Source organism: Hyla sarda, chromosome 10 (assembly GCF_029499605.1).
Source record: "Hyla sarda isolate aHylSar1 chromosome 10, aHylSar1.hap1, whole genome shotgun sequence".
Classification (NCBI taxonomy): domain Eukaryota; kingdom Metazoa; phylum Chordata; class Amphibia; order Anura; family Hylidae; genus Hyla; species Hyla sarda.
Window position 1 is genome coordinate 14,729,595 of NC_079198.1, and position 25,740 is coordinate 14,755,334.

The window sequence follows — 25,740 nt, forward strand, 5'->3', positions numbered from 1 at the left end:
AGGTAAAGGCTGTAAAGGGAAGCTCCACCATTTTGCAGGCCCCGTCTTTCACTACTTGCCCGGGACAGGCTTAATTCATCTGTAGATCTTTTGTATCTTGCTGGACAAAGAGCAGTTTATATACCAAAAATATTTGCCTAACACTTCACAAAATTATTGGTAATCTACCCGAATAACTAAATTGGAAAAAACGAAAGAGAAAATAAATAGTTTGCAGGATAGAATTTATTTCATGTGGAAAGATTTACAGAAAATTGGTGTGTGTGTGTGTGAATTATTTGTGAATTATTATTATTATTGTTGTTGTTATTTTTCGATTATTCTAATGCATTTTGATTGAATCACAAACAACAAAGTATTCTGTACTTTGTAATGTTATGAACTCTGTCACATGTGTTCATGGGATCAACATGGGCAAGAGACTTGGCATTTATAGATGTCTCCATTCAGAGCGATAAGCCACAGGATTCCCATATCATATGACACATGGCGGTACTTGCCACAGACATTCAACTTGATCCATTGGGTTCCAACAGGATTCATTTCTGAGACTTCATCCCTAAAATAGAGATAAGAGGCATCTTAGTCATGTGATTATTATGGTTTATTCCTATGAACTACTTTCCCAACTGGGGTCCCAATGACATACTGTAGCTACTATTAGGGCAGCAGTGAGCTTCCCCTAGTGGTGGCTCCAAGTAGACAAAATGATTTATTTAATCAAAACATACCGATTACATTTTTGCAGGATAAGTTGTACTTTTTTACTGATTCCCTAATTTTACCATATAATGTATTGCAAAACCCAAGATACATTTATTTGTGAAATTTTGTATGTTGTAAAAAACGACATATTAAAGGGGTGCTCCAGGGAAGTTAAGAAAAATAAAAATGCCCCAAAGCCACCACAATACCTGTTCTGTGTCCCCTGTAGTTATCCATGTGATTTTGCCAGCTCCTGTCGCCTCTGTTGTCTCCTGAATATTATTTTTTCTTGTTTGCAGCCCAGACTACAACTAATAGCAGTCAGTGCAGCTCTGTGTAATGCCTGCTAGCCAACTGCTTTTGCTATCTGTATTCATGCTGTGTTGTTGTAAACACACTGTACATGTCTTTTCTTCCAAACTATCCAGCAATAAATCATGATATTCTCTGAATAAAAGCAGTCAGTGGTTAGATCTACAGCAGGAAAAGAGCAGCGTTATGTGCTGAGGAGACTGGGCTGCCAGCAAGATTCTCACACAGGAAGGAGAGAGGGAGGGGAGGTGTGGCTGTGAAGCCAGAAATCACGTGGTGTATGTCTTCCAGGATAGTCTCATTAAGGGGATTGCACAAAGACAAGGAGGATCAGATTATGATGTCTTTCTCTCACTCCTTGCATGTAAGTTACAGCTGAAAGGGGGATACTGCTCTATATATCTAATGAATGATATTTGGACAAATACATAGGTTGGGGAGAGGGAAAGGATGGGTTATGGGTTCAGTTCCCTGGAGTACCCCTTTAACTTCTGCAAGTCAGTATGATTATGCTGGGTCATGTTTATGTGACAAGCGCCATGGGATCACATGACACCTGGTACCTATGAAAGCTGTGGCAGTGCTATTGTCTATATTGCATGCACAACGCTTCTATGAGAGCCGTGTACATAGTGATCATAGTGTCAGCCAGGCACTCAACCAATGAACGCATGATCTCCTGTGCAGCCATTATTTTAGAGAACCATAAAACTTAAAACCTCTTAAAAACCAACATAAAAAGGTGTGTGAGCCGTTATCAAAGCGTGCCTGTCATTTATGTAACCTTTATGTCACAGAGACATGCAAAAACTTGTGATCCATTGGGGTCTCAGCACTTGGAATCAACAGCCAATCTTTTTGTCCCGTTCTCTCCAGATCGGTGGAGGCTCAGCGCTGACACCCCCCACCGACCAGGAGAACAGACAAATTTGGTTGGCTGCTGATTCCAAGTGCTGCGGTTCAAAGTGTAATTAGAGATATTCAGGAGATACGCAGAATAGGCCATCTGATATCACTGAATAAAGTTTTATCCTTCTTTATCTAAACTATGTCCTCTTGTGGTAGTTTTTCTCCTATATAAATCTCCTCTCTTCCTTTACTGTGTTGATTTCCTTTATGTATATAAAAATTTCTATCATATCCCCTCTGTCTGTATCTATATCCCTATACACCCATGATCATTTCCCACTCTCCTACTAATACCTCTTCCTATACACCCATGAACACTTCCCTCTACTACTAAAACCTCTCCCTATACACTCATGAGCAATTCCCTCTCTACTACTAATACTTTTATCTATAAAACCATGAGAAACTCCCTCTCTACTACTTATACTTCTCCCTATACACCCATTAGAAATTCCCTCTTTCTACTGCTAATACCTCTCTATACACCCATGAGCACTTCCCTCTCTACTGCTAATATCTCTCCCTATACACCTATGTGCAGTTCCTTCCCTACTACTAATACCTCTTCCTATACACCCACGTGCACTTCCCTCTTTACTGCTAATACCTCTCCCTATACACCGAAGCATTCTTCTAGCATTTCCTGTTGTTATATGATGTTGTCTGCCTACCTTTATGTCTTTTGAAATAATGACCCCTAAATCCCTTTTTTAGATACTGAGCTTAGGACTGTTTCACTTATCTGTATTAACTCTGTTACATATATTTGTGTCATCAGCAAAAATACCAAGACCTTCTGCAAAATCACTAATAAAAATATTAAGCAGAATGGGTCCCAGTACAGATCCCTGTGGTCCCCATTGGTAACAAGACCTTGCTCTGAATATTCTCCTTTGACTACAACCCTCTGTTGTCTGTCACTCAGCCACTGCCTAATCCATTAGGATATTGATTCCATTCAACATGTTTTTGTTGTTTCCACCTTCAGGAAGTATTTCTTTACTGAGAGAGTAGTGGATGCATGGCATAGCATTCCTGTAGAAGTGGTAGCTGCAAATACAGTGAAGATGTTTAAAGGAAAACTTTCAGCCTGTTCACCCACACTAGACCCATATAGTGTGGGTGAACAGGAGTCCAACAAGGGGTCAATTACTTAAATATGTCCAGTAGGTCCTGAGATATGTCCCCCAGAAGATCCTCTGCTGAATCCAGTAAATCACGCTCAGGGGCGGGGCTTCACCGACTCATTTTACACATTCATTTTCTGTGACTCCACTAGTATGTGGAGTCACAGACAATGAATATGTAAATCGAGCCAGTGAAGCCCCGCCTTCTGCGCATGATTCACTGAATTTAGCAGTGGATCTTCTGGCTGACAGTTTTCCTTTAAGCATGCATGGGATAGGCATAAGGCTATCCTTTATTTAAGATAGGGCCAGGGACTATTCTTAGTATTTAGAATATTGGACAGACTAGATGGGCTGAATAATTCTTATCTGCTGACATACTCCTATGTTTGTATGTCAGGTGAAGTATGCTGCAGCGTGCTTCACTCCCCGATCTCTGTCCTCGTCATGGGATGGCCTCATAGACTTATTATAAGGCCACAGAACGGAGATCACTGAGAGTCAGGGAGTAAAGTGCACTTATCTCGCTCATTCTACTGATTGGTGGGGTCCACAGCTCTGAGGCCCCAACTAATTTAAGACTTTTGATATGTTTCTGTGACACGTAAAAAGCTATAAATGACAAATACACATTGAAAAAACTGATATTTTGAAGAAAAAAAAATCTGACGTTTTTATTGCTATCACTTTGGGGTAGATGTGACATTCTGATCGTGCGAATGTGTTCGGCAGACAGGAGGTGACCAGCAATGCTGCATGCCTCACTGCTTACTCCCTGCACCTGTATGTACTTTCAATGGCGCTCCACCGAAAAACAGTAGCGTGCCGCTGATCAGGTTAGTTTATATGTTTCATCTACCATACTATGTCATAAATGATTCAATGTCTCCAAAACCTTTACCTTTTATAGACATCTCCCTCAGGGCTCACGCCATACACAGAACCATCTGCGCCGACCTCCACCATGGCCAAAGAACCTTTTATATTCTCCCACTTTGTTCCAGAGCAGGCTGTAGGCTGCACACCATAGCGATAAAATACCTCATTGTTGCCATTTACACCCCAGCAGCCATAAAGGCCACAGCTGTAGTACTTCAGACTTCCATCTATGCTGGTATAGGTCAACGTTGTAGCCAAAGAAACCACTTGATCTTGGTTTAGGCAGTAAACAGAGTTCTGTGAATTTACTCCAGCCACGTATTTATTCCCACCTGCATCAATCTGTTTCAGAGCCCCTATGGCAACAGGATTAAGGATAAATGTTAGAAGAATGTAATGTGAAAATCAAGGGGGTCATGGGGTGCATGTTTAGCAACTTCAGATTTTTAAAAATAGAACAGAATGGAGAAAAGAAAAGAGAAAAAAGGCACGTGCCCCTAGTACTATAATATAAAAATGGGAGGGAAAATATCCACTCATCAAGTGGTATTACATTAAAAGCACAAAGCCTACAATCGACTGTAGAATAGAAACATCAGGTCCTGCAGCAGGCAATCCCTCTGATCCTTTCCAATGGTAGGTCAGCAGTAGATAATAGTACAAGGCAAAATAGAAATATGGGTTTTCTGCAGTGCTGGACCAGACCGATGAACGAGACTAGTAACATTAAAATCACATTTATTAGTAGCACACTTCAAGGTGTTTCCGGCCTGGACTATGCCCTTTGTCAGGTCAGTGCCTTGTGGGTGCCTGCATAATGCTTCAATAGGTAGACAAGCCCATTCCTATGGTTTCCACCATTACGCAGGTGCCACCTATAGCTAAGTCCCCCTGTAGATAACTTCCCCCTGTAAATAGTTACTCCCTGTAGGTAGTAGCAAACCCCATATATAGTAATAGCAGTAGCCCCTTCAAGAAGTAATAGAAGTAGGCCCCTCTAGGTAGTACTAATAGCAGTAGCCCTCTCTAGGTAGTAGCAGCCCCTTTGGGTAGTAGAAGCAGCTTCCTTTAGATATTAGAAGCAGCAGCCCCCTTTGGGAAGTAGTAGCAGCCTCCTTTACATAGTATTAGTAGTAGTAGCCCCTTCACGTAGTAGTAGCCCCCTTTTCCTAGTAGTTTTAGTAGCCCCCTATAGGTAGTTAAAGCCCCCTTTAGGTAGTAGTAGTAGTGGCAGCCCCTTTAGGTAGTAGTGGCTGCCCCATTTAGGTAGTAGTGGCAGCCCACTTTAGGTAGTAGTGGCAGCCCCTTTGGGTAGTAGTAGTAGAAGTAGTAGTGGTAGCCCCTCTTGAAAAAAAAGCAACAAAAGAAAACATACTCACCTGGCTCCCGCATAGACTGCAGTGTGGCCTCTCTTCTCCTGTCTTTTCCTCTGCTCTGTGCCCCAGTGCATGTTGATGTTACTCATGCCCCGGAGCGCAGAGGAAGAGACACTCGGCCTCTTGTGGCTGTCTGCATAATGCAGACGGCCACAAGATTGATTGACAAGGAGGTACCAATAGCTCTCTATCAATAGCTCAGTCAAGCACTGCATTAAGATGCCCGGTTGGCCCAATGGCCAGTCCGGCCCTGTATAGGTTTATATAGTTTGTAGTAGGATTTCTCAGTAAACAGTAAATCATGACATTATTAGAGACAGTGGGAGTCCTGCTTACTCTGCCCTCACACTGTGATTGCCAGCTTTCCTATCCATGGATGTAAAACTGAGCTTTACTATGATCCTTGTTTTTAAATTAGAATAATAGATAATAACAGAATACTAATGGGACATTTACCTTTTTTCTTATTAAATTGAATAACCCTATTCATGATCTCAAATAAGTAAGGAGGAGGAACATAGACAAGGGTCAACACAAGTTTACTTATGGAAAGTACCATGAGATAAAATAGGTATGCTTGTTCTTTATTCAGTCCAATCTTAAATTTATTCTAGGCTGCGGAAAAAATTATGGTTAAAATCTAAAACACGCACCATTTCATACTCACAAAGGTTCAGGGAGCTGAGATATGTGGAGCCGTTTGGTAGCATTTTGTAGAGCTGCTATTCAAGGAAAAGAGTGTCCGCCATGTTTCCACCATATTACAGGCAGGAACAGAAGAACAAACACAGCTCTACTATGTTAAGATCAAAGCAAACAGCTCCTAATATCACAGCTTCCTGGATCAATTTGAATGTGACATGGGGGAATTAGGATTGGTTTACTGCAGTTGTCCCTAAATTTACATGGAGTAGGTGGAAATGGTGTAGAACCAAGAAAACCACAAGGCACGGGGGTTTCCTCTTACCATTAACAGATACCCAGCTGTTATCTTGATATTTGAAGACAGTGTTGGAATTGGTGACACCCCATACACCAGCTGCACCGACAGACACATGGATTAGTTGTCCAGAAAGCAACGTCCAGCTTTGGTCCACCAATCTGAAGATATAGTCGGTATCATTCACACCATAAACCTGACCGGCACCCGCATCTATCTGCTTCAGGTTCCCAGGTATAAGATTGCATAGAAGTAGATCTGAGAACAAGAGAGTACAAGGGCAATAGAAACAACACAGTCAAAGTAAACATGAGCAATAATGTACAAGAAATAAACAAAGAGCAATCCTATAATGTAACACTTTTTTGTAATATATTTTTAAAAAATGAAAGAAGTGATCTGTTTGGTTGCTCCACTCTTTCTCTACTCAAGTCTTGATAAATCTTCCCCGTTGTGCTGCAAAACTACAACTCCCAGAGTGAAAGTCATAGTTTTGCCATAGGTTTAAAACCAATCCCATAAAGACAAAGTGATAACAGAATGTGAGAAATCTTTGCTTATTGATTGAAAAGGAAGAAATAAAATATTGTTCTGGCATAAGTATTCATACCCTTTACTTCGTACTTAGTTGAAGCCCCTTTAGCAGTGATTCCAGCCTCCAGTCTTGGGGACGAGGCCATAAGGGTTACACACCTGGATTTTGGGATTTTCGCCCATTCTTCTCTGTAGATCCTCTTAAGCTCTGTCAGGTTGGATGGGGACCGTCGGTGGAAGCCATTTTCAGGTCTCTCCAGAGATGTTCAAGTCAGGGCTTTTACTGGGCCACTCAAGGCGCTCCGGTGTTGTCTAAGCTGTATGGTTTGGGTCATAGTCTTGTTGGAAGGTGAATCTTCAGCCCAGTCTGAGGTCTGGATCAGGTTTTAATTAACCCCTTCAGGACCAAGCCCATTTTGGCCTTAAGGGCCAGAGCGTTTTTTGCACATCTGACCACTGTCGCTTTAAACATTAATAACTCTGGAATGCTTTTAGTAATCATTCTGATTCCGAGATTGTTTTTTCGTGACATATTCTACTTTAACATAGTAGTAAATTTTTGTGGTAACTTGCATCCTTTCTTGGTGAAAAATCCGTAAATTTGATGAAAAATTTGAAAATTTAGCATTTTTTTAACTTTGAAGCTTTCTGCTTGTAAGGAAAATGGATATTACAAATAATTTTTTCTTGGATCACATATACAATATGTCTACTTTATGTTTGCATCATAAAATTGACGTGTTTTTACTTTTGGAAGACACCAGAGGGCTTCAAAGTTCAGCATCAATTTTCCAATTTTTCACAATATTTTCAAACTGGATATTTTTCAGGGACCAGTTCAGTTTTGAAGTGGATTTGAAGGGTCTTCATATGAGAAATACCCCATAAATGACCCCATTATAAAAACTGCACCCCCAAAGTATTCAAAATGACATTTAGTAAGTGTTTTAACCCTTTAGGTGTTTCACAGGATTAGCAGCAAAGTGAAGGAGAAAATTCAAAATCTTCATTTTTTACACTCACATGTTCTTGTAGACCCAATTTTTGAATTTTTGCAAGTGGTAAAAGGAGAAAATTTTTACTTGTATTTGTAGCACAATTTCTCTCGAGTAAAGTGTACGGCGGGCGCAGTAGAGGGCTCAGAAGCGAAGGAGCGACAAGGGGATTTTGGAGAGTATGTTTTTCTGAAATGGTTTTTGGGGGGCATGTTGCATTTAGGAAGCCCCTATGGTGCCAGAACAGCAAAAAAAAAAAAAACACATGGCATACCATTTTGGAAACTAGACCCCTCGGGGAATGTAACATGGGATAAAGTGAGCCAAGTGTTTCATGACTTTTGCAAATGTAAAAAAAAAATAATAATAATTTAACCAAAAATGCTTGTTTTCCCAAAAATTTTACATTTTTTAAAAGGGTAATAGCAGAAAATACTCCTCAAAATTTTAAGCCCAATTTCTCCCGATTCAGAAAACACCCCATATGGGGGTGAAAAATGCTCTGCTGGCGCACTACAGGTCTCAGAAGAGTAGTAGTCACATTTGGCTTTTTGGAAGCAAAAAAAAAAAACACATGGCATACCATTTTGGAAACTAGACCCCTCGGGAAACGTAACAAGGGGTTAAGTGAACCTTTACACCCCACAGGTGTTTCACAACTTTTTTTCGCCTCCCTGGGCGATATGCCGCGATGCCTGCTGAACGATTTCAGCAGGCATCCGGCTCCGGTCCCCAACCGGCTAGCGGTGGGGATCGGAATTCCCACGGGTGTATGGATACGCCCTCGGTCCTTAAGGACTCGGAATGCAGGGCGTATCCATATGCCCTATGTCCTGAAGAGGTTAAAAGGGTACTCCGGGAAAAAATACTTAATAATGCAGAGGCTGCCTGTTTAAAAAAAAAAAAAAGTTTGTACTTACATTCCCAGCTCCACCATAGCCTTCCTTTCTAGTGCTGAAGGTCTAGTGCTCCACTTTCTAGTGCTGAAGGTCCATACATCACATTGCTGCTCAGCCATTCACTGGCCACAGCGTTGTTCCTCCTTAGCCAGTCATTGGCTGAGCAGCAATGTGACCACTGCACCCGGGAGTTGAGCACTGTGGAGACCGTGGCTATGCTCAATTCATCACACTGCTTGGCCAATCACTGGCTGATGCAGGACACCCCTGTGGCAAGCAATTGGCTGAGTGCCAATGTGGCTTATGGACCCCCAGCACAAGTAAAGCATGACAGAGGCTATGGTGGAGTGAGGAAGGTAAGTACATTTTTTTGTTTAAGCAAGCAGTTTGGGCATATTTAAAAAAAAATAAAAATAAATAAAAGGATTTTTGCTGGAGAACCCCTTCAAGAATATCTCTGTACTTTGCTCCATTTAGCTTACCCTCAACTCTGACCAGCCTCCTTGTCCTCTCAGCATGATGCTGCCCCCACCTTGCTTCACTATAGAGATGGTATTGGGCAGGCAATAGGGCAGTGCCTGGTTCCTTCCAGACATATAGAATTGAGGCTAGAAGGTTTAATCTTGGTTATATCAGACCAGATCATAGAAGCTTTCAGTCTGGAAGAATTTTTTGTACCCTTCTTCAGATCAGTGGCTTCACACAACCCTTTCTCTGAGCTCTGCAGGCAGTTTTTCCCCACCTCATGGCTTGGTTTTTGCTCTGATATGATAACTTATGTCCATGTTAAATTGTAATTTTTCCTTTTTTAATAAATTTTCAAAACTGTCTCAAATTCCATTCCATGAGGTATTGAGTGCAGAATGATGGAGAAAAAAAGCAAACTCCTAGCGGTAAATTCACTGTAAACCTCTGCCATTGTAACATACCCTAAAAACACTACACTAACACATAATAAAGGGTAAAACACTACATATACACCCCCTTACACTGTCCCCCCAATAAAAAAAAAAAAACGTATTGTACGGCAGTGTTTCCAAAACAGAGCCTCCAGCTGTTGCAAAACAACAACTCACAGCATTTCCGGACAGCCACTGACTGTCCAGGCATGCTGGGAGTTTAGCAATAGCTGGAGGCACCCTGTTTGGGAATCACTGGCGTAGAATACCCCTATGTCCACCCCTGTGCAATCCCTAATTTAGTCCTCAAATGCGCATGGCGCTCTCTCACTTCAGAGCCCTGTCGTATTTCAAGGAAACAGTTTAGTGCCACATATGGGGTATCTCCGTACTCGGGAGAAATTGCACTACTAATTTTGGGGGCTTTTTTTCCCTTTTACCCCTTATGAAAAAGAAAAGTTGGGGTCTACACCAGCCTGTTAGTGTGAAAAAAAATTTTTTTTACACTAACATGCTGGTGTTGTCCTTTACTTTTTATTTTCACGAGAGGTAAAAGGAAAAAAAGACCCCCAAAATTTGTAACGCAATTTCTCCTGAGTACAGAAATACCCCATATGTGGGCGTAAAATGTTTTGCGGACGCACAACAAGGCTCAGGAGTGAGAGTGCACCATGTACATTTGAGGCCTAAATTGGTGATTTGCACAGGGGTGGCTGATTTTACAGCGCTTCTGACATAAACCCCAAAAAATAAATACCCACAAGTGACCCCATTTTGGAAACGACACCCCTCATGGAACGTAACAAAAAAAATATATTTTTTTCACTAAAATGCTGGTGTCACCCTAAATTTTTCATTTTCACAAGGGAAAATAGGAAAAAAAGCCCCCCAAAATTGTAACCCGATTTCTTATGAGTAAGAACATACCCCATATGTGGATGTAAAGTGCTCTATGGGTGCACTACAATGCTCAGAAGAGAAGGAGCGCCATTGGGATTTTGAAGAGAAAATTTGTCCGGAATTGAAGGCCACTTGTGTTTACAAAGCCCCCATGGTACCAGAACAATGGACGCCCCCCCCACATGTGACCCCATTTTGGAAACTACACCCCTCATGTAATGTAATAAGGGGTACAGTGAGCATTTACGCCCCACAGTTGTCTGACAGATTTTGGAACAGTGATTTGCACAGCCCACTGTTCCAAAGATCTGTCAAATGCCACTGGGGTGTAAATGCTCACTGCACCACTTATTACATTTTGTGAGGGGTGTAGTTTCCAAAATAGGGTCACATGTGGGGGTCCACTGTTCTGGCACCACAGGGGGCTTTGTAAATGCACATGGCCCCTGACTACCATTCCAAACGAATTCTCTTTCCAAAAGCTCAATGGTGCTCCTCCTCTTCTGAGCATTGTAGTTCGCCCGTAGTGCACTTCAGGTCAGTTTATGGGGTACCTCCACACTCAGAAGAGATGGGGTTACAAATTTTGGGGGGGTATTTTCTGCTATTAACCCTTGAAAAAATGTGAAATTTGGGGGGAAACACACATTTTAGTGAAAAAAATATATATATTTTTTTACATATGCAAAAGTTGTGAAACCCCTGTGGGGTATTAAGGCTCACTTTATTCCTTGTTACGTTCCTCAAGGGGTCTAGTTTCCAAAATGGTATGCCATGTGTTTTTTTTTGCTCTTCTGGCACCATAGGGGCTTCCTAAATGCGACATGCCCCCCGAGCAAAATTTGCTCTCAAAAAGCCAAATATCACTCCTTCTCTTCTGAGCATTGTAGTTCGCTCGTAGTGCACTTCAGGCCAAATTATGGGTACCTCCATACTTAGAAGAGATGGGGTTACAAATTTTGGGGGGTATTTTCTGCTATTAACCCTTGCAAAAATGTGAAATTTGGGGGGAAACACACATTTTAGTGAAAAAAAAATATTTTTTACATATGCAAAAGTCGTGAAACACCTGTGGGGTATTAAGGCTCACTTTATCCCATGTTACATTCCCCGAGGAGTCTAGTTTCCAAAATGGTATGCCATGTGTTTTTTTTTTTTGCTGTTCTGGCACCATAGGGGCTTCCTAAATGCAACATGCCCCCCAAAAACCATTTCTGAAAAACATACTCTCCAAAATCACCTTGTCGCTCCTTCGCTTCTGAGCCCTCTACTGCGCCCGCCGAACAATTTACATAGACATATGAGGTATGTCCTTACTCGAGAGAAATTGGGTTACAAATATAAGTATACATTTTCTCCTTTTACCCCTTGTAAAAATTCTAAAATTGGGTTTACAAGAACATGTGAGTGTAAAAAATGAAGATTGCAAATTTTCTCCTTCACTTTGCTGCTATTCCTGTGAAACACCTAAAGGGTTAAAACACTTACTAAATGTCATTTTGAATACTTTGGGGGGTGCAGTTTTTATAATGGGGTCATTTGTGGGGAATTTCTAATATAAAGACCCTTCAAATCCACTTCAAACCTGAACTGGTCCCTGAAAAATAGTGAGTTTGAAAATTTTGTGAAAAATTGGAAAATTGCTGCTGAACTTTGAAGCCCTCTGATGTCTTCCAAAAGTAAAAACACGTCAATTTTATTATTCAAACATAAAGTAGACATATTGGAAATGTGAATAAAAACATTTTTTTTTTTGAATATTCATTTTCCTTACAAGCAGAGAGCTTCAAAGTTAGAAAAATGCTAAATTTTCATATTTTTCATCAAATTTTGGGATTTTTCACCAAGAAAGGATGCAAGTTACCACAAAATTTTACCACTATGTTAAAGTAGAATATGTCACGAAAAAACAATCTCAGAATCAGAATAACTAAAAGCATTCCAGAGTTATTAATGTTTAAAGTGAAAGTGGTCAGAAGTGCAAAAAACGCTCTGGTCCTAAGGTGTAAAATGGCCTGGTCCTTAAGGGGTTAAGCTCCTATGTGATTGTTAGTTTTGCACCTCCTAAACTTACACCCTTTGAGTTGAATTGTTCACTTACATTTGCAGTACTCAAATTTATTCAGCTAATATATAGGCAGAAGTTACCTGCAGCAGTTCCTGTGCACAGCAATAAAAGACTGAGGATCTGGATCATGATGGCTCCTTACTGGGATGACTCCTTAGTCCTGATTCCTTACTAAGATGAGCAGCGAGGTCTTATAAGCGGCCTGAACTCCTCCCCAAGTTACATGATGTTTAATCAGGCAAAGACTAGAGGTCACATTGCCCTGCTCCATGGGGCATGGTGAATTTATGTATTTAATGTGTTAGATACTACTTGTTCTAGTGTTCTATGACCATATAGATGCCCAATGATCCATGGGCAGAAGAGACATATGTAACCTTAAAATAATAGAAATACAGTGATTCAAAATGCCTAGGCTCCTTTAAAAATGTGATTGGTGATTTTATGGCTCTGTACATAAGTTACTGGCCCTGGCAGTAACTGTGTCTCCTAGTTCTCACTGGGGGAAATGCTGTGTGGTTAACTCACCCTCCACAGGCAGCTCAGCTACTTTAAAAGGTTATCATCCATCCAGCACCGTCATTGACTGAATCATGTGCCAACCTATAGGCTATGGCATTGATGGCAGTCAGTGACATCCAGGGCCGGACTGGCTTACCGGGATAACAGGATAATCCCCGGTAGGCCGCTCGCCCCGTGGGCTGGCAGCGGCCGGCCCGTGCTTCGCTGCCCAATGCGACAGCAGCGCGGGCTGGCTGCCACTTCACATTATTATCAGGACCTGCGGCCGCAGAGTGGCAGAGCAGAGAGCTATAAGCTCCCAGCCCCGTTACTCACTCCACCTACCTACGGGAGGCCATGCAGGATGTCCGTGTCATGGCATGGGTGGCGCAATGATATGACGTCACGCCGCCTACGCTATGACACGGACGTTCATGCGCCGGACGGAACACCTCTGCGTGGGTGCGGTGAAAGGTAACTTTGTTGTTATGTTTTTAGTATTTTTTAAAATCCTGCAGCAAAATGGACGTGGGGGGGGGTTCTAGGTGAGTGAAGCCTGCCAACCTAAGTGCCTAAACGGGGAGATCTATTTGTATATGGAGGGTGGAAAGGGAGGTGGTGGTGGCTGAAGCCTGCTTACAACCTGCCTGCCTGCCTAAAGGGGGGGGATATCTAATAGAAAGAGAGTCCTATCCTCACCTTTCTTCCTCTGCGCCCCTCTTATCCTCACCTTTCTTCCTCTGCCCCCCTACTATCCTCACCTTTCTTCCTCTGCACCCCTCCTATCCTCCCCTCTCTTCCTCTGCACCCCTCCTATCCTCACCTCTCTTCCTCTGTGCCCCTCCTATCCTCACCTTTCTTTCTCTGTGCCCCTCCTATCCTCACCTTTCTTCCTCTGCCCCCTCCTATCCTCACCTCTCTTCCTCTGCCCCCCTACTATCTTCACCTTTCTTCCTCTGCACCCCTCCTATCCTCACCTCTCTTCCTCTGCGCCCCACCTATCCTCACCTCTCTTCCTCTGCACCCCTCCTATCCTCACCTTTCTTTCTCTGTGCCCCTCCTATCCTCACCTTTCTTTCTCTGCCCCCTCCTATCCTCACCTCTCTTCCTCTGCCCCCCTCCTATCCTCACCTCTCTTCCTCTGCCCCCTCTTATCCTCACCTCTCTTCCTCTGTCCCCCTCCTATCCTCACCTCTCTTCCTCTGCCCCCCTCCTATCCTCACCTCTCTTCCTCTGCCCCCCTCCTATCCTCACCTCTCTTCCTCTGCCCCCTCTTATCCTCACCTCTCTTCCTCTGTCCCCCTCCTATCCTCACCTCTCTTCCTCTGCCCCCCTCCTATCCTCACCTCTCTTCCTCTGGGCCCCTCTTATCCTCACCTCTCTTCCTCTGCGCCCCTCCTATCCTCACCTCTCTTCCTCTGCGCCCCTCCTATCCTCACATTTCTTCCTTTGCACCCCTCCTATCCTCACCTTTCTTCCTCTGGGCCCCTCTTATCCTCACCTCTCTTCCTCTGCGCCCCTCCTATCCTCACCTCTCTTCCTCTGGGCCCCTCTTATCCTCACCTCTCTTCCTCTGCGCCCCTCCTATCCTCACCTCTCTTCCTCTGCGCCCCTCCTATCCTCACCTTTCTTCCTTTGCACCCCTCCTATCCTCACCTTTCTTCCTTTGCACCCCTCCTATCCTCACCTTTCTTCCTTTGCACCCCTCCTATCCTCACCTCTCTTCCTTTGCACCCCTCATATCCTCACCTTTCTTCCTTTGCACCCCTCCTATCCCCACCTCTCTTCCTTTGCACCCCTCATATCCTCACCTTTCTTCCTTTGCACCCCTCCTATCCTCACCTTTCTTCCTTTGCACCCCTCCTATCCCCACCTCTCTTCCTCTGCCCCCCTCCTATCCTCACCTCTCTTCCTCTGCGCCCCTCCTATCCTCACCTTTCTTCCTTTGCACCCCTCCTATCCTCACCTCTCTTCCTTTGCACCCCTCATATCCTCACCTTTCTTCCTTTGCACCCCTCCTATCCTCACCTTTCTTCCTTTGCACCCCTCCTATCCCCACCTCTCTTCCTCTGCCCCCCTCCTATCCTCACCTCTCTTCCTCTGCGCCCCTCCTATCCTCACCTTTCTTCCTTTGCACCCCTCCTATCCTCTCCTTTCTTCCTTTGCACCCCTCCTATCCTCACCTTTCTTCCTTTGCACCCCTCCTATCCCCACCTCTCTTCCTCGGCGCCCCACGTAAAGTGATACATCTGCGCTCGGAGGCCGTTTGCTGGCACAATGACGCAATGCTGTGGGGCTGGTATGCAATAATTTCCAGGGTTGGTTTTCATCCCCAGTCCGGCCCTGGTGACATCAGTGCTGCACAGGGGCAGTAGCAGGTCAGCAGGAAAACTGCAGCCTGCAATGTCAACATGAAGTCTGCCCCTCGAATCATAGACAGTCTCACGCACTGGTCTCCAATCCAAATCCACTTGCACTGCTGATGAATGTGAAGTAGCCAACTTCATGACATTGTCAAAAAGAAGCATAGCATAGATGACAATAAAATCAAGTCCCCCCCCCACGTTCACCACATCCCCCCACCCCCGTCCCTGCCAAAAAATTGGCCTATGACCATAATTGCCCTGGGGCAGAGGCGTATCTAGTGCCCCTTGCGCCACTGTATGAATGACCCCCCCCCAGCGCCACACGCATGCGTTAAAGTCCTCTACCCCTTCCCAAACAGTTAAATCAAGTGACTCACAATTGATTTAAATTGTAATGGACGTTGGCCTCTTCTTCATCTGTCATCCTTTTCTTCTCCATCCGGCTCAGATTACCATGGCAACTTCTTCTAGCCAGAAACTGTATTAATGCCCCCTTGGTGTCCTACGAGTGAAAGAGGGTAGAATAGTGGGTATCCTATTAAGTAGGTATATCCATACCCCACAGTAGGCAAGTAGGTATGTCCCACAGTAGTCTGTTCCATTATTAGGTACCCTCTTCCCATAGGCAGGTACATAGACAAGTAGGTAAATGCATCCTTAGGTAGGTAGATCAATCCCCCCTCCAAGTAGGTAATATGTTGGTAGGTAGGTAGCCAGGAGGGTAGGTAAGTAAGTAGATAGGTAAGTAGGAAGCTAGGTAGGTAGCTAGCTTTGTAGGAATGTAGCCAAGTAGCTAGGTTAATGAATAGGTAGGTAGAAAAACAGGCAGGTAGGTAGATAAATAAGCAGGTAGGTAGGTAATTTGGTAGCTAGATAAATAGCTATGTAGGTAGGTAGGTAGCTATGTAGGTAGGTAGGTAGCTAGCTTTCTAGATAGGTAGGTAGCTAGGTAGTAGCTATGTAAGTAAGTAGGTAGCTGGCTAAGTAGGTAAGCATATCCAACACAGAAGTCTAGCAGCACACCAGGAAATTGGCAAACAAGGTTTTTTTTTTATTATCCCATGTTCAGATACAACGTTTCAGCCGTATCTCACTGCCTTTCTCAAGCATGAGATACTGCTGAAACGTTGTATCTGAACAAGGGATAATAAAAAAAACACCTTGTTCACCAATTTCCTGGTGGGCTGCTGGACCTCTGTGTTGGATATCCTTATACAGCCTGCGACTGGGACTGTTTCAACCAGCCTGCACCCTTCAACTGCATTTCACTTTGGCTGTGCTGCCTCAAAACCTCTTTGCTAAGTAGGTAAGCAGATAGATAGCCAAGTAGCGAGGTAGATAAGTAGGTAGCTAGGTAAGTACTACTTAAGTGAGGACCCCTTACTAAGGTCTTTTTACCAGCGTGCACCTTGTACTTTTTGCAACTGAACTAGTAGTGCTGCTCTTCTTTTTCTTTTCTTGGATTTCTAGCTAGGTAAGTAGCTATGTAGCTAGGTAAGTACATAACTAGGTAGATTTCTAGAAATGTAATTAGGTAGGGAGGTAAATAAATAAGTAGATAGGTAGCTAGGTGGGTAGCCAGTTAGGTAGCTATGTTGGTAGGTAGCCAGGCATCTAGGTAGGTAACCAGGTAGGTTGATATGTAGGTAGGTAACTAGGCAGATAGCTATATACGTAGGTAGCCAGGTAGCTGGATAGGTAGCTATGTAGCCAGGTTGATAGCCTGGTAGGAAGTTATGTAGTTAAACAGCTAGGTAGCCAGATAGCTAGGTAGATATCAATGTAGGTAGCTATATAGGTAGGATGGTAACAAGGTAGGTAACAATGTAGTTAGGTAGCCAGGTAGCTAGCTAAATAGGTTGATTGGTAGCCAGGTAGGTAGCTAAAGTGGTGCTTGCTTGCCTGGAGATCTGGGACAAGGGCTAGCATAAGGTACCTGTTGTGGGACTTTGGTGTGTATGAGATTATGTTATTCCTTGGGCAAGTCCCCCTGGAGTTGAAGTTTTCTGCCAAACAACAATGGTATTCTGCGATTAAAATGTTTTCTTTTAAATCTGTAACTATAATTTGTTTTAACAGGGAAAGAAGGAGCACATTTCTGATTAAAGGGGTACTCTGCCCATTGTACTTTGTAATGACACCTTTTATTTTACCATAAAATGTACTGCAAAGCCAAAAAATAAATGTATTTGTGGGTTGAAACTTACACGAAAGATAGATTACTTACCAGGTATTCTGTTTTTCATTTGCTCATGACAGCATCCCTGGAGAGGGCCTCCCATCGCAGGACAGGAAACCTGCAAACATAAAAAGGGACATGCCTCTACACAAAGTAAAGTACTCCAAAGGAGCCAATAATCATAGAAAATTATTTTCATTCTCTAAATTCATTAAGCAACATAAAGTCAGGATTTAATTCTAACCTATAGAGTTTTAAAAAAAAAAGTATGTTTTGAGGACCATGTAGCTGCCCTACAGATCTGGTCCAAAGAAGCTTCTATGCCCAGGAAGAAGCCACTGCTCTGGTAGAGTGAGCAGAAAAAAAGGAAGGTGGATCCATATCCTTTGTAGTATAGGCGGCTAATGTAATTGATGCCCTGATCCATCTACTAATAGACGGTTTAGAAGCAGTCTTGCCTTTATTAGAGCCAGAAAATTAGACTAAAAGATTTTCTGTAGAACAAAAGTCCTTAGTAGAGTCCAGATACTTTAGGAGACATCTTCTGACATCAAGGTTATGGAACTTGACTTCACCTTCATGTCTTGGCTCATCACAAAAAGAGAGAAGAATAAGCTCCTGGGATTTATGAAACTCTGAGACCACTTTCGGCAGAAAAGTTGGTAAAGTTCTCATTATTACTCTGTCATCTAATATCTTGGTATAAGGAGGAAAGGCAGAGAGCGCTTGTAATTCTCCTACCCTTCTAGCCGTTGTTATTGCCAGGAGGAAGCACCTCTTGGGGGTGAGCAACTTGATGGAAATAGAATCCAGAGGTTCAAATGGTGGTCCAGATAAGGCATCTAACACCAGATTCAAGTCCCAAGGGGGAACGGTAGGTCTTGATAGAGGTTTTAATCTTGTAGCCCCAGAAATGAAAAGTTTAACTAAGATATTGGGCCTCATTTACTATTGCAAACCCGACATGTTTTGTCGGGTTGAGCACCAGATTCTGCGACAGAATTGAAAAAACCCGACTAACTCTCTGTTTTGCTAAGAAAACCTGAAAAAGGGCTGTGGCCGTTTGGAAATGGGGCTTGGTCACCGAATTGGGGCGTGTTCCTGACATTTTCACAAAAAAACTACATATTTACTAAGGTTTCCACAGAAAATGTGGTGGATTTCAGCTGAGGAAAACCCGACAGATCAGAACATGTGTAAAAAAAGAAAAGCAAAGTGTAGGGAAAGTGGAAAATGTAGGGAAACCTTAGTAAATACCGGGGAAAATAAATAGTAGGGAATTAAAACCCACAAGGAAGCCTACACAACACTCTTGGGGCTTGAGAGACCCTAAAGGGAAGGGTTTGGTACTGTAAATGGACCCAAGCTCCCTCCATAAACACCGCCACTCTTAGAAACTTTTGATGAGAGTTGTGGATGGGAATGTGGTAGTAGGCGTCTTCTAAATCTACAGAGGCCATCATGCAATTTGGAAATAGCAGAGGGATTGTGGATTTTAGGGACTCCATCCTGAATTTTTTTGTATGACAGAAAGTTGTTTAACTTTTTCAGATTTATTATAACTCTGAAAGAAACGTTTGTTTTTTTTTTGTTTTTTTTACTAAGAAGAGAGGGGAATAGAATCCCCTCCCCTCCTCCCCCTGGCGGACGGGAACCAGGACTTTTTTGAGCAAAATAGATTTTATTTCTGTTATCATGGCCTCTTGTTTCAGGGAATCTTTCACTATCCAAGTGGGAAAGAATCTGTCCGGAGGAAAAGACCGGAACTTCAACAGGCGCCCCCCACTGAGAGAAAGCCATCATTGTTTTGCTATCTTTAGAACTAGACTCTTTATTGGGATTGAAGAGGAAACCTCTACCTTTACTAGGGACTATAAATTTCCTATTGTCTTGAAACTTCTGATTAGGCTTTCTGGATTGTTTTTTGCTATGAAAGGAATCAGAGGCACGACCCTGAGTGGGAAATCCTTTCTTCTTATCAGAAGCCTTCTCAAGCACTTTGTCTAAGATGGGAACAAAAAGGCGATCTCCAATGCAAGGAATGGAACATAGTTGTGCCTTTTGAGCCCACATCACCCTTCCACTGCCTAAGCCATGTGGGTCTCTTGAAAGAATTAAAGTGGCTGCTCTGGCACCCAATCTAACAGAATCTACCGAGGAGTCTGCCAAAAAATCTACCACCTTGGAAATTACAGGTAAGGATTCTAAGATCTCTTCTCTAGGGGTCTGGTTAACAAGATGGAATTGTAATTGTGAAACCCAGACTCTTAGGGAGCGAACGACACATGTAGCATTTACATTGGTTCTGATAGAAGCTGCGGCCGCCTTCCAGTTTTTTTTGTTATAGAACTTGGCTTTTTTGTCCATTGGATCAGACAGAGTTCCTAGATCCTCAAAAGGCAAGGCGGATTTCTTAGTCATTTTAGGCACCGTGGCATCAATTAACGGTGCTCTATCTCATGATTTAGTGACTGACTCCTCAAAGGGGTACTTTCTTTTAAGGAGTTTAGGGAAAAAATATTTCTTCTCAGGATTTTCCCATTCCTTCTCAACTATTTGCTTGATACTTTTATGCAAATTAAATGTACGGGATTTCTTGGGGCCTAAGCCTTCATAAAGGGCGTCTTCGACCGTGACTGTCTCTCTGCTCTCCTCAGGATTAGCCAATATGTGGCTTGCTTTAAGGAGCTGATCAGTATCATCTGAAGAAAAGAGCAATTTGGATTTAAGCTCTTCTTGCTCTTCATCAGAGGAGGAATATAAAGTAAGATTTTCCTCTTGAACACTAGGGGGACTGGAAATAGCAGGGGTGACTACAGAGGAGGCTGAAGCACCCACATTCCCGACAATTCCTAGTCCTTTAAGGGATGAATCTATCTCCTACCTGTTCATTACTCTTAGGTTGCTAGCAATTGCAGAGGACTTCTGGGCCACAATAGCTTCAATACAGGCTGCACATATAGACTTTTTATAGTCAGGATCTAGCAGCTTCCTACATTCTGCACATTCCTTATTACGGGATTTAGAAGATGACTTCTTGCTACAATAGCCTGACTTAGCCAGCAGAATATGGTACTATTGCTTATATATTTCTTCTGAGTGTTGGTATATATTTACAGTTATTTTTACTATTTTAACTATTATTATTTTTTTATTCCATAGAAAGAAACCACCAACAGTAGGACTAATTCTAATTGGGTGGTAAATATATCTTCCTCTACGTTTTCAGATACGTAACTAATTCTATTATCTCATGTACTAAACATTTATTTGTTTGGGCTGAAATTTGAACTTTACGGATTTTACAGACAATTATTAAGGTGAGGGGACATTAAAATGTATATATATTTTGTGTTTTGTTTTAAATTGTCGCAAGATTTTAGGCAGTCCACAAACCTTTGACTTTTTAGAGATGTACACAACTCAAGATTACTTTTGCATTTTGACAGGGTCTATATTATTCGCTGAACTTATTACATGTGACTTTTTTAGTTTTACTGCAAAGAGAATATTTCATTCTGACAGCACACAGAGCGTAAATCTAGGGACAAAGTATTATATGGATTATACAGGGACATCACACAGTCCCTCCATATGGACATGATGACATCACACAGTCCCTCCATATGGACATGATGACATCACACAGTTCCTCCATATGGACATGATGACATCACACAGTTCCTCCATATGGACATGATGACATCACACAGTTCCTCTATATGGACATGATGACATCTCACAGTTCCTCCATATGGACATGATGACATCACACAGTCCCTCCATATGGACATGATGACATCACACAGTTCCTCCATTTGGACATGATGACATCACACAGTTCCTCCATATGGACATGATGACATCACACAGTTCCTCCATATGGACTTGATGACATCACACAGTTCTTCCATATGGACATGATGACATCACACAGTTCCTCCATATGGACATGATGACATCACACAGTTCCTCCATATGGACATGATGACATCACACAGTTCCTCCATATGGACATGATGACATCACACAGTTCCTCCATATGGATATGATGACATCACACAGTTCCTCCATATGGACTTGATGACATCACACAGTTCTTCCATATGGACATGATGACATCACACAGTTCCTCCATATGGACATGATGACATCACACAGTTCCTCCATATGGACATGATGACATCACACAGTTCCTCCATATGGACATGATGACATCACACAGTCGCTGCAGATTTGTCGGATCCATGATGAGAATCTCCGGTTCCACCACATCCCAGTGATGATCTTTTGGATGAGATCTGGTGACTGTGGAGGCCATTGGAATCCAGTGACCTTATTGTCATGTATGAGATGATGTCATGTGACATGGGGCATTATCCTGCTGGGAGTAGCCATCAGAAGATGGGTCCACTGTGGTAATAAAGGGATGGACATGGTCAGGATCAATACTCAGGCTGTCGTGTTTATACCAGGCTCAATTGGTACTAAGGGGCCCAAAGTGTGCCCAAAAATATCCCTCACATCATTACACCACCACCACCAGCCTGAACCGCTTATACAAGGCAGGATAGATCCATTCATGTTGTTTTCACCGAATTCTGACCCTTTTTCTCCAGTCTTCCATTGCCCAATTTTGCCCAAGTCCCAGGATCCTTTGTTTGTAATTGTGAGGTCACTTTTCTCCCTCCCACACATCAGCCTTCCCACCCATTGCTGCACAGCTGAGCACGCGTTCATGCTGTGCAGGAAACTACAATTTCCTGCAGCCCTGTGAAGAATGATTTCCTTCCACCCAGCAGTCGCTTGACTCATGTCTCGGGCCACAATGCAACCTGGAAAAAGCTGAGACAACACTCATTTTGTATGCTGCTAAAAATAAACATCGGGGCAAACATCACATAAGAATTGTGAGACCACCATCAAACACTGGTACAGACACTATATTATGTACTACACTAACTGTACAGCCCCTTCAGCATAGTCAAATGAAAGAAAATCCTGGAACACCCCTTTTAAAGTAAACCAGTAATTTTAGCTGATCATCCTTAAAGAGGTACTCCCATGGAAAACATTTTTTTTTAATCAAGTGGTGCCAGAAAGTTAAACAGATTTCTAAATTGCTTCTATTTAAAAATCTTACTCCTTCCAGTACTTATCAGCTGCTGTATACTCCAGAGGAAGTTCTTTTCTTTTTGAATTTCCTTTCTTTCTGAACACAAGTACTCATTGCTGACACCTCTGTCCATTTTAGGAACTGTCCAGAGTAGGAGCAAATCCCCATAGCAAACCTATCCTGCAGAGGTGTCAGCAGAGAGCACTTGGGGTCAGAAAGAAAGGAAATTCAAAAAGAAATGAACTTCCTCTGTGTATACAGCAGCTCATAAGTACTGAAAGGATTAAGATTTTTTTAATAGAAGTAATTTGCAAATCTGAACTTTCTGGCACCAGTTGATTTAAAAGAAAATGTTTTCCTGTGGAGTACCCCTTTAATATGACATAACCCTCAGACTGTACATTAAGCTCATAATCTCTTTGTTCATAACAATGTCATAAAAACCTTGGTGAACAATAGGAGAAGTACTCATATTGTCAGAGGGCACTGGGGTGTGGTGATTGTGCTAACAAATTATTTGGTTATATTGACAAAAATATTAACCCCATCTTCTACACTGGAACACCAAGTAAAGCCCCACCAATCCAGAACAAAATTGCCACCATTAAAGCCCCACTGTCATGAAATTTTGGTGCAATAACCTGCATACAGCCTTTGTACTCTGCAGGTGGTGGGTATAGCAATATTTTTACCTGAAATTTGGCGGCTTTCATGCCTGCAAAAAAGGCTTTTATTCATAGCCACTGACGGTCGGATAGGCGTGGTGCGAGGTACCCGATATCCCGCCGCCGCCACACCCACTCCGTATGTCCGCGCAGGGACCTCTGTGTGATTGACACACAGGTCCCAGCGCATGCGCCCTCCAGCTAATCTAACCTGTGCGCCACTGTGTGCCATCCAGCAAGCGCTTGCTCCCGCCGCCATCTTCCTCCTCAGTGCGCCTGCGCAGTGCTAGGTACACCTAGGGGCACCTAGTATGGAGAACTAACCTGATTGCGCGCTGCTCTGCGCAGGCACACTGAGGAGGAAGACGGCGGCGGGAGCAAGCGCTTGCTGGATGACACACAGCGGTGCGCAGGTTAGATTAGCTGAAGGGCGCATGCGCTGGAACCTGTGTCAATCACACAGAGGTCCCAGCGCGGACATATGGGGTAGGCGTGGGGGTGGGCGTGGCGGCGGCAGGGCATCGCGTACCTCGCGCCACACCTATCCGACAGTCAGTGGCTTTGAATTAAAGCCTTTTTTGCAGCCAGTCATGAAAGCCGCCAAATTTCAGTTAAAAATATTACTATACCCACAGTACAAAGGCTGTGTGCAGGTTATTGCACCAAAATTTCATGACAGTTGCGCTTTAACCTCTCCACTTCCTTAGACCAACAGGGAAGTTTTAAGGAAAGTCTGGCACCTCAATTGTCACCCCCAAAACAAGTTCAGAAATACCTGTGATAAAGTAAAAAAAAATTGTCAACACAATTGTCTGTAATTTCACCTGTAAATACTTATGTTGATCTTCACAGTAATAGCCTAACACACAAAGAAAGTTTTAATACTTGCATGTCATATGCTATTTACATCCTAAATGTTTTTTGGGCATTATTTCACCTGGGAGGCGCCCTGCAATTTAGGTCCACGTAGACCTCAACTTATCACAGTTCAACATCAACATCTGTCTCAGAAACTGTCCAGAATAGGAGCAAATATTCATAGCAAACCTATCCTGCTTTGGACAGTTCCCGAGACAGACAGAGGTGTCAGCAGAGAGGACTGTTGCCAGACAGAAAAAAAAAAACACTCAACTTCAGCAGCTGATAAGTACTGGTAGGAATAAGATTTTTTAATAGAAGTAATTTACAAATCTGAAACAGATACTTGTGCTCGGACCTTCTAGGTGAGTATAAATATACTGAATATGGGTTTATAATTATAAAAAATAGTGGGACATGCTTCAATAATAATGTGTTGAATTTATTAAAATGACAATGTAAAAAGTTACTCCTCACAGGGCCCTGTGTGGAGAACACGTAAGATACAGGCATTAGGTATTAATGCATAAAAAGATATATATAAATATACCACTGGCATATAAAGTGGTTTCTTGTGTGCAACAGGGCAATGCCTATTCTGGATAAGCAGATACCAAATGCACAAAACAAGCCACGCGCGAGGCTAAAATAATACGCTAATTAGGTGGCTAGTTACCACATTCAAATACATATAAGCAAAGTGTGTCCTTATTTTATGCTAGACAGTTTGTAGCAATTCGAATATGTTACCGGTCTTATGTAACAACTCTGGCAGTCCGCACTGTGAACAGATATTGTTGTGGCAGTGTCTGGATGGTAAGGCACACTAGATCCTCTGTGTGGCGGTCCCAGGTGGTAGCAAAGAGGTAGCCTGGCAGAGTCCTTAGTATGGAGCGGTGGTGGTCATCATGGGCTGTTGGCGCTGGCAGGCGCCGAGGTGGAGAAGCTGCCGGTGGACCGTTGGCGCTGGCAAGCGCTGTAGATGGAGAAATTCTCACCGCTGGGCTGCAATGCCATTATATATCTATACAGTGGTCCCTCAACATACCATGGTAATCCGTTCCAAATGAACCATCGTTTGTTGAAACTATCGTATGTTGTGGGAATGTAAAGTATAGGACAGCGGACCGCCAACGGCTGTCCGGGCATGCTGGGAGTTGTAGTTTTGTAACATCTGGAGGTCCGCAGGTTGAAGACCACTGGTATAGGAAGTTATACTCACCTGTCCCCGCCGCTCCGGACCGTCACCGCTCGTCACCGCTGCCCTGGATGTGGCTTTCCATCGCTGTCGCCCCGTCCCCGACGCTCCGGCAAGGCCTCTGCTTCCCCGCCATCCTCGCTCTCCGTCGCCGCCATCACGGCGCTACGCACGCCGCTCCTATTGGATGACGGGACGGCGTGTGCAGCGGCATGATGACGACGATGGAGAGCGCCGACGATGGAGGGGATCCCGAAGAGGACGCGCCAGAGCTCCGAGGACAGGTAAGTGATCGTCAGCGGACCACACGGGGC

At 43.3% G+C, this 25,740-nt stretch overlaps 2 protein-coding genes across 9 annotated transcripts in view; one reads left to right on the plus strand and one right to left on the minus strand.

The window, feature by feature from the left end:
- LOC130293457 (guanylate-binding protein 1-like) overlaps positions 1-25,740 on the plus strand; it is a 228,087-nt gene that overhangs the window by 62,801 nt on the left and 139,546 nt on the right. The window lies entirely within an intron of this gene.
- On the minus strand, positions 406-12,672 carry LOC130293584 (fish-egg lectin-like). The gene is made up of 4 exons (XM_056542431.1): positions 12,624-12,672; positions 6,276-6,506; positions 3,955-4,288; positions 406-559 (listed from the first exon to the last, which is right to left on the minus strand). Exons 1-4 carry the CDS (start codon positions 12,670-12,672, stop codon positions 406-408), a joined length of 768 nt encoding a protein of 255 aa, XP_056398406.1.

Excerpts from the sequence above, each read along its gene's own strand:
- LOC130293584 (XM_056542431.1), bottom strand. The coding sequence starts at position 12,672 with ATGATCCAGATCCTCAGTCTTTTATTGCTGTGCACAGGAACTGCTGCA. Across the intron at positions 6,507-12,623 it reads GTGCACAGGAACTGCTGCAG|ATCTACTTCTATGCAATCTT; the intron begins GTAACTTCTGCC and ends TCTTGTTCTCAG. Across the intron at positions 560-3,954 it reads GAGGGAGATGTCTATAAAAG|GGATGAAGTCTCAGAAATGA; the intron begins GTAAAGGTTTTG and ends TCTCTATTTTAG.